The 10,064-nt window shown below is 35.5% G+C and overlaps 1 protein-coding gene across 1 annotated transcript in view; it reads left to right on the plus strand.

Annotated features, from left to right (window-relative positions):
• LOC109347859 (protein HOTHEAD-like) overlaps positions 1 to 4,440 on the plus strand; it is a 7,928-nt gene extending 3,488 nt beyond the window's left edge. The window contains exons 3-6 of the mRNA XM_019587955.1: positions 1,604 to 1,914; positions 2,169 to 2,554; positions 3,273 to 3,841; positions 4,199 to 4,440. Of these exons, the coding sequence (XP_019443500.1) occupies positions 1,604 to 1,914; positions 2,169 to 2,554; positions 3,273 to 3,841; positions 4,199 to 4,241 (1,309 nt within the window). The 3' untranslated portion in view covers positions 4,242 to 4,440. The remainder of the gene's footprint in view (positions 1 to 1,603; positions 1,915 to 2,168; positions 2,555 to 3,272; positions 3,842 to 4,198) is intronic.

The following is a 10,064-nucleotide window of genomic DNA, read 5'->3' on the forward strand; positions in this document are numbered from 1 at the left end:
TATATAACTGTTTTACGACAATTTTTATTTTATTTTTTATAGCCTTATCCTTTAGAATATAAATATCAGGGTCTACCCGTGAGGGTGTATGGTAAGTATGCAGTACATAACCCATAACTAATGAGGCCTCAAATATTTTTACATATACAATCGATTTTATTTCTATATGACAAATATTTTTTTTTGTTTTTTATAATTTTGTTGTGTTGTCAATTATTATTATTTTATGCATAAATTTGTCCAATACTTTGTTGATTCTAACTATTATTATTTTATATTATAATATAGTGGATATATAATTGAAATATTGGTCTAACTTAGAGTGAGAAAAATATGAAATTGTTTAACACTCCTTAAGAATATAATCCCATAAAAATATATTGAAATAAAGTTCCTTATAAATAATAATAACTGAATACATAAAAAAAAACGTATCCTGTTCTTATGATTTTTATGAGACCTATTTTATTCAAAATTATAATTTAGTTTAAGTTCTCAATTTTATTCAAACATTAATATTCAAGCTTTATATAATTAAATTTTGGATCCAAATGTTTTCTTATAAGGAGCCTACAAAATACAAGGACCACAATGTTTATCATAAATATAAATGACATTTATTAAAGTAGCAAGTGAGTGACTAGTGAAGTATGTATATTTTAAAGTGGAATAGACGTATCTTGTATAAATATGAGGGAGTTGTTATTTTCACAAATTATTGCTTTGATATTATTGCTTTCTTAGTTGGTAGGGGTGATAATTGATATGATGAGAACAAAGTGCCAAATTTCTTTTGTCTATTTTGCATGAAATAAATGACAATGAGAACAAAATCATTCATCACAAGATTCTATATAATATATTTAATTATGACAACTTCCCAACATTAAATAAATTTAAATTAAACTCATTACATGTCATATTCGTATTTATTTATACACAAACTTATCTATCATTTGTAAAAATTGACATAAATGTGTAGGTCATCATAGTTACTTCAAATATAAACAAGTTTGTAAACTTTTTCTTCAACATTTTTTCTCAACTTTCTTTAGTTTCTCTTCTTTCTTTAATTTCATTCCACATATCTTTTGCTTAATCACTTGAGAAAAAAAAAACAAGTGAGAGATATTAACCCATTTGAAAATGTTAGTTTTCAAATCAAAATGAAAGGAATTTAGATTCCCACATAGACTAAAAAGTTAATAGTTCGATTCTTGGGAATAACACGTGTTGGGAGAGATAACAACACACCTTGAAAGAGATTAGTTCTTCACCTAAAAGTAAGGACATACTCTTGGTTATACCAAAAAAAGAAACAACTATGAGGCTTCAAGCCAAAAAATGAGACATCAATGGAAGTTATTATTGGTGTATAAAATGCTAAACAAAGTACTAAAGTAAAAGCAAAAAACTGTATGAAAAACTATACTAAAATGAAATGCTCAACAAAGAGCAGCCTCTTATATACATGCAACTGCTAAATCTGATAATGTTTCATTAAAATTCACTTTGTTGAGGCAACAATCTAGTAATAATCTTACCATTCTAGAACATTTATTTGTAACACTAAGATTTTTCTTCACATTATATATGAATGCAGGTTTATGGAGAAGGTAGGGTGGGATGCCAAGCTAGTAAATCAGTCTTACACATGGGTTGAGAAGAGAATTGTTCATAGGCCAAAGTTTTCACCCTATCAGGCTGCAGTGAGGGACAGTCTTCTAGATTCGGGTGTCTCTCCTTTTAATGGATTCACCTATGATCATATCTATGGAACAAAAGTTGGCGGAACTATTTTTGACAGGTTCGGCCGCCGCCACACAGCCGCCGAACTCCTTGCTTCAGGGAACCCTGACAAACTTACTGTTTTGGTCTATGCCACGGTCCAAAAGATCGTTTTCGATGATAAAGGTACATATAAGTAACGTTCGCGTGTTAGGTGAGAGAAATATAATCTTAATCATTAAACCATACATACATAGATAATTGAGATTAAAACATACAGTCACATGACTTTTGCTTAATATTGACATTCATGTATGGTTTAATGATTGAGACTCGCTTCTCTTAATGAAGTCAAAGAGGTAAACTTCAAAGTTTTGGAAATTTAGTCCTATGAGAGTAACTTAACATGACTGAAATAGGTAATGCTATTATAATTGTAGGAAAAATACCAAAAGCTATTGCTGTTATTTTCAAGGATGAAAATGGGAGACAACATGAGGCAATTCTGAGAAATGATAAGCATAGTGAAGTAATACTATCTAGTGGGGCAATTGGGTCTCCTCAACTGTTATTACTTAGTGGAATTGGTTCAAAATCAGAACTCCAAAAATTGAACATAACATTGGTTCTTGATAACCCATATGTTGGGAAAGGAATGGTAGATAACCCAATGAACACAATTTTTGTGCCTTCTAATAGGCCAGTTCATCAATCACTCATACAAACAGTGGGTATTACCAAGTTGGGTGTGTATATTGAAGCTAGCAGTGGGTTTAGTCAGTCCAATGATAGCATTCATTGCAACCATGGCATGTTGTCAGCTGAGGTATGCAATATTTCTCCAAATTTACACAAAAGTGTTCGCAATATTTTAAATTGTGGTTGCGATTGTGATTGTTGTCACGGTTATGGTTACTGTATTGCAGTCATTGCTATGTGGATTGTGGCATTTGTGGTGTGAATTATTTGTTGTGAGTGAAAAATTATTTTTTATATCGATGTGGCCCAATGCGGTCCAATATGGTTGCATTGCAGCCTGATACGATCTAAATGTGGTCCGATGCAATTGTATTGTAGCCAGTTATGGTCGCATTATGGTGATTTGGTATCACACTGTAATTGCGGTATGATGTGATTACGACGATCACCGCAACCACAATATTACAGCTGCATCATGTGATGTGATTCACAATTTAAAACACTTAGAGTTAGTATAAATAAGTTGGAATACTAAATTGGTTTTATGGTTCTATATTGCGGTCAATAATTGTGGTTTCAATAGTTCCTACAATTGTATTGAAATTGCAGCCACATTGGCCCATATTTTTAGACAACTACTCACAATCATGTAATGTACTGCAACTACGCCTGTAATTTAAGTTCATTTTAAATTATGTCATATTTTAGTATCCTAAGGCCACTTAACATTAGTACATTAACCACATACTGGTCTAGAAATTCACATAATACACATGATCAGATTATCAACTATCAAAAAATATCCATAACAAGTCATTTTTCATTTTGATTGCATTGTAAACCAGATTGGACAGATCTCAACAATTCCTCCTAAACAAAGATCAAAAGAAACTATTCAAGCTTTCCTACAGAACAAGCGCGACATTCCGATCGAAGCATTCAAGGGAGGCTTTATCCTGTCAAAAGTTGCTAGTGCTTGGTCAGCAGGCAAGCTAAGGTTGAACAACACCAATGTGGAGGACAATCCTATTGTTACCTTCAACTACTTCACCCACCCGTACGATCTTCAGCGATGCGTCGAAGGGATTCGCCTTGCAACGAAGGTTGTCCAGTCACAACACTTCACAAACTATACCTTGTGTGACAAGAAAACAACAGAGAAACTGCTTAGCCTTAGTGTTAAGGCTAATGTCAACCTCATACCTAAGCATCCTAATGATACAAAGTCACTAGAGCAGTTCTGTAGGGACACTGTGATTACAATTTGGCACTACCATGGTGGATGCCATGTGGGTAAGGTAGTGAACAATGAGTACAAGGTTCTTGGTGTTGATAGACTCCGCGTCGTAGATGGCTCGACATTTCCCGAGTCACCTGGAACCAATCCTCAAGCAACTGTGATGATGATGGGAAGGTATGTTTCAGTGTTTTAATTTACTGTTGTAATCACGATTGTAGTCATTGCAATTGATGCAATGTGGATTGTGACCATTGCAATATAAATTATTTTATGATTAAAAAATATTTTGAATTCAATGCGGCCCGATGCGGCCCAAATAGGTCTGATGCAGTTATGTTGTGACCCGATACAACCGCATCAATATGATTCGGTATCACACCGCAATATTGTGGCCGCATCACGTGATATGATCCGCAATTTAAATAACTGGTATGGTGATAAAGATAATAGTACTGAGCAAATATGTTTAGCTAAAATCTAATTTCAGAAGTTATGGTACTATGCTAATAGTATATTTTTTGTTTTTGACAGGTACATGGGATTGAAGATTTTGAGAGAAAGAATAGGAAAATGAGTTGGTATATAAGGAGCAATGTGTTTTAATAAATCTTAAAATACTTAAAACCAAAGTGTAATATGAAGATAAGAGAAGCAGTATTTGCACATTTTAAAAAACAGTGTTAGTTGTAGGATTGGAAATTAAGGTAGTTATTTATTGTAATATTTACTAAATAGTGATTATTAATAAAAGTAAATGTGGAGATAAAATTTAGGAAAATTTCACCTGTACAACTTTCCTTGATACACTGTATAGGATGCCCTATAGCATCCCTATTATTTTACCTTGTGATGCATTACAAGTATGTTAAATATGCAAATAAGGTGTTCAAGTTTTCTTGGTACAAATTGTTTGAAAGAGTTTTCCTTATTATTTATTTTCTGATTGATTTATTTAATGACAATTCGATTCTTTGCTCGCCATTTCGATTTTGTTGGAATAAATTCCAACGTCGGTATAATGGTTTCAAGAATGTTCCTTTAATCAAAAACTTATCTTTCTTGAATTATTAACAATTTCATACCATCTCGGCTTTATTGGAATAAATTCCAACGCCGGTATAATAGCATGAATTTAGCAATTTTAACACAAGTGATAATGAGTGATATTTATTTTCATTTTCTTTTATTAACCAAACTACTTCCCTATGGAAGGTTGGTAAAGGACAAATAAATAAAATAATAAAGTTATAATTTAACCTTACCACTTCTTTCAAAGGGTTGGTATAAAGAATAAAGAATAAAGAATAAAAGAATAATTAAAGGTTAGTTTCAGAAATGTAAATGACAGAAAATAAATGTTAGTTGCGGAAAGTAAATGACAGAAAGTAAAAGTTAGTAGTTAGATCACTCATTATAACTGTGTATTTTTTCTTTTCACAAAAATACAATTTATGAATTAAATTGTACTTTGATTCAAGGTTTATTTATTTGTCAACAAATAAAATTTATAAGTTAACACTTTACTATTTTACATTTGCATCTCTTTCAAGATTCACTTGTAGTATAGTACAGAGTTATGTCGAACCACAATGAATTGCCTAATAGAACATTATTATATTACTAATAATGTTTAAACATCTTTTTGTTTGATTTTGTTTATGAAATATTAACAAGTAAATAAACATAAACAACTAATATGCACAAATTCTCGAGGACGAAATTGGTTGGAAGTATGAAATTATTTCTATACTTAATTGATTTTGAAAATATTACAAGTTATGTGTTATACTTTCGGTTAATTCCACACATCATTTCTAAATCCTTCATCTAATGTCCTAGAATGATAAGATGATTTTCAAACCTTATGTAATACACTAAATAATAGTTAAGTGTCACTCGTCGGAGTAGGTTGTCACATCCTACTTCAGGCTCCATTAACTTTATTTAGCCTTGAACATAAGTTGCTTAAAATAAATGCTTGATGTGGCAAATGAACTAAGGTGGAGGTTATACTTTTTAGTTCACTTGTCAACACTTTAAGAACAAACATTTTTGGATCTTTAAATCAAGTTTTAGGTGATCAAACTAAAACCGCATTAAAAACTTCATAAAGAATCAAAACTTAACCAAAAGTAATAACTTGAAATGAATTGATTCAAAAGGTGATAAATTAAAAAGAAGAAATTACACCATAATCCAAGTCAATTTGTAGGAGCATGAGCCATCTATCGAAGGATGAAATGTAGGAGCATGAGCCATCTACCTAAACTACTTTGGAGTAGAAATTCTCCAAGAAAATTATAAGAAGAAGAGAAGAATTAGGTTTAGAGAGAGTATGAGGAATGGAAGTGTATGTGAGGATGTGTATTTTTTTTTGTCTTTGAGGCGCCTCATATTTATAGGAGTTTCTGCCAACCGCCAAGCTCCTCCCTTCCACCGCCAAGCTGCTGACTAAACCCTTCAGCATGGATTTGGTCACTTGGCCAAACAGCTTAGTCACCTGCTTGGGGCTAACTCACCCAAGCTAGTTGTGAGCTACTGGCCCAGCTATTATGAGCTACATCTGAAAAGCCTATGGAGTCTACTTGGAGTGAGGTCATGCATGATGTCATGGTTGCTTGGTGGCTAAGTCAACTTGACCAAGTTGCTGGGTGCAAACCGTCAGGCGCTTATCTGGCACTACTAAGCTGCCTGCTTGAGCAACTTTGACCGTGTTGATGTTGATGTGGCCTGGTGCTTACTGATATGGTCAGGTGTGTGGTTCCAAGCTGGGATGTCCAGGTGCTCTGCTAAGCTGTCTGCTTGAGCAGGTTGGCTTGTGTTCTGACCGTGCCAGGTTGAATCTGACCTTGCTAAGTTGGTGTCCAGGTCAGCTAGGCGTGGGCTTGGTCCAAGCTAAGCTGCTTAGTGAGTAGCTTCAAGTTGACTCCATATTTTTCCACATAGGCCAAGTCTTGTTGAGTCATACTTAAGGCTAAGCACATAGCTTGCCACATCAAGCTTAAACATGTTATTTGTGGATCATTTTAGCCTATTTTAAGCATTTTGTTTGTATTTGATTAATTCTTCTCTTTTTCATCAAAATCCTACAAAAATATAATACAAAAAAATACACAAAGCATATATACAAGATTGTGATATTTTATCCAAAAAGTGTTAAATTAAGTTGGTTTTCTCAATTTTGCCAAGGATAAGTGCCATAACCCACATCCTCCAGTGGGGGATCTTGGGGAATGATAGGTACAAACCTGATGTTCGCCAGTCTTTCAGTAATGTTGTGAAGGGTTCACATCCCTCAACCCACATACTCCATATCCCTCACGGCAGAACCCACATACTCCACATCCCTCATACATTCAACCTTAGTTCCCTCATCCTCACCCAAATTCTCCCCACTACACCCCACAACCATAGCGTAGACCACCTAAACTACAACTTATGCATTTAATGGCTAAAAATTCTTAAACTGGATTTTTCAAGTAGAGCAATTCTTTCAACTCTACTAAGTTCCACCAGATCAGCGGATCCACATGATCTTCTTCTATATGCAAGGAGAAGCTTTAAATGAGTTTAAGTGGATGTTTCACAATTCACAACTCTCGGCCTGGAGTATATTTACTAGGGACATGGAGAATCGTTTTGGTACCTCCACTTACATCAATCACCATGCTGAACTATTCAAGCTTAAACAAGTCGGTTTGGTGGCTGCATTTCAACAACAGTTTGAAAAACTATGTAACATGATTTGGGGTAATTACCGGAATTTCGCTATGAGATGGCTATCCTACGCCCACCTATATTTTTGAGGCCTTGGGACTTGCAAAATTGGTGGAAGCTAAGCTCCGTGATTCTAGTCGGATCGACCTAAAACAATTTAGAATTTCTTTCCCTGACCCACCCACATACCCTAAAATGAGCACCCATATTCAACCAAACTCTCAACCCACATCTTCCAACCCCTCCCTTCCCATTCATCGTTTGTCCATAGCTCAAATGCAGGACTGGCGTGCTTAGGGCCTGTGCTATAATTATGATGAAAATTTTCACCCTGGCCATCGGTGTCAGCCGAAGAAATTCTTGTTCATGTTAGACGATTGTCTTCCTTTGCTTTCCGAGACAGACCCCAATGGTTCAGATCCTTCTAGTACAGAACCAAAACAGTCAGAATCAGAGGCTTTTATGGAGGACCTTATTCATTTCCACATCTCTAATCAAGCTCTAGGAGGACAACTCTCTCCTAAGACAAATAGATTTCTGGGACCAGTTATGGCTACCCGGTCACGATCCTAGTGGATACTGGCAGCTCTTACAATATTTTATAACCCAGATTGGCTGAGTACCTCAATTTACCTATCACTCAGACCCTACAATTTCCAGTCATGGTGAGAAACGAGGCTTATATTTATTGCAGTAGGTTATGTGAAACAACACCTATTGCATTGCAAGGTAAGGAATTCCTTATTCCTTTTTACCTATTTCCCATAAAAGGGGCATATGTGATGTTAGGCATAGAGTGGCTCCACAATTTAGGACCCATTGTGTCGGACTTCACGGTGCCTTCCATGTAGTTTTCAGTGGGTAACTCAACTATTACACTTACAGGCGAATCTTCCTAAAACCTACAACCATCTACCTTCCATCAATTCTCTAGACTCATCGAAACAAACAGTATTGCCACTTTTCATGCCATTACTATATTTCCCCTACCACAAATTGACACCCCTGACTTACCCTCCACCACACACAAAACCTCTGAACAAATGAAAACCCTTCTAGACCATACTTACCCATATTCCAGCCACCCAGTACCCTCCCACATTCCCGTCCTCACGACCATCACATTCCTCTACAACCTTCATCATCCCTAGTTAATAATCGACCCTATCACTACCCACATTCTCAGAAAGACATCATGACCACTATGCTTAAAGACACGTTTCAAGCTGGTATTGCCATTCCTAGTACAAGCTTGTTCTCATCTTTGATGCTTTTGGTTCAATGGGAATCAGAGCTTCTGTGTGGACTACAAGGCACTGAATGCCATTACTACCCCTAACAGATTTCCAATCCCAACAGTTGATGAGTTACTTGATGAGTTAGGAGGCACAATGATTTTCTCCAAAATAGTTTTGCGCTTGGGCTACCACCATATTCAGGTTTATCCAGATGACACTCACAAGATGACTTTCTGTACTTTTGACTAGCATTATGAATTCTTCGTTATGCCCTTCGGCCTCACAAATGCTTCTTTAACATTTGAGGTGACCATGAATGATCTACTCATGCCTCACTTGTTCCGCTTTGTTTTGGTTTTCTTTGAGGTCATACTTGTATAGAACAATTCATTAATGGATCATTTGTTACATTTGGAAACTGTGTTGCACCTATTTAAATCTAACTAGTTTTATACAAAATTATCAAAATGTCATTTCGGGGTTGATTCAGTTAGCTAACTCGGACATATTATTTCCGCAGTTGGAGTGTTGTCAGATCCAAATAAGATTTAGGTTCTGGTGGATTGGCCACATCCTCGATCGCTCACGACACTCAGGGGCTTTTTAGGGCTCACTGACTTTTATAGAAAATTTGTTAAGCAATATGCTATTCTCGTCACTCCTCTCATCGATCTACTAAAAAAAATTACATGGGCAATAGAGGCTCAGCTAGCCTTTATAATATTAAAACAAAAAATGAGAAACTCCCTAGTTCTTAATCTGCTAGATTTCTCGGTCACTTATGATGTTGATGTTAGGTATCAGTGGCTAAAATACACCTAGAGGGGGGGGGGTTGAATAGGTGTAGCAGTCAAAGTATCCGAAAACCCCCAGTTTAATCGATTAACACAGAAAGAATAATCGATTAACTGCAACTGTTTAATCGATTAAAACAGCTCAGATCGCACAAACAGATTCAGTTTCTTGTACGACAAGCAACTGAGATCGAAACAAATATACAGAGCTAACAGATATATCAGAGTTACAACAGTACAATATAGAAACAGATTATTACAGTTAATGCAACTATACAAAGTAACCAATTAAAGAAATAAAGAGAATAGGGAAAGAAAAGCGTGCAACAAGGTTTTTATCCTGGTTCGTTTGCAGGTCCACTTGCAAACTAAATCTAGGCCTCCCGTCTGATCTGGGAGATTTTTCTTCACTTTAATCGAAATAACGTTTTACAAACAATTCTTTCAATTACAACACTTAGACACTTTCTTGAAAACTAAAGAACCTTATCCCTTGGTTTGACTCACTTCCTATCACCCAAGAAAACCTTTCTTGCGGTGTAGCCCCAGCCAAGAACCAATTCTTTCTATCAAGATCTCTAAGCTAATGAAAATGCAACTCAATCTCTTTGGTGGTAAGACACCTAGAGATTCCCAATATTACAACAC

The sequence above is a fragment of the Lupinus angustifolius genome, chromosome LG05 (genome assembly GCF_001865875.1).
Source record: "Lupinus angustifolius cultivar Tanjil chromosome LG05, LupAngTanjil_v1.0, whole genome shotgun sequence".
Taxonomy (NCBI): domain Eukaryota; kingdom Viridiplantae; phylum Streptophyta; class Magnoliopsida; order Fabales; family Fabaceae; genus Lupinus; species Lupinus angustifolius.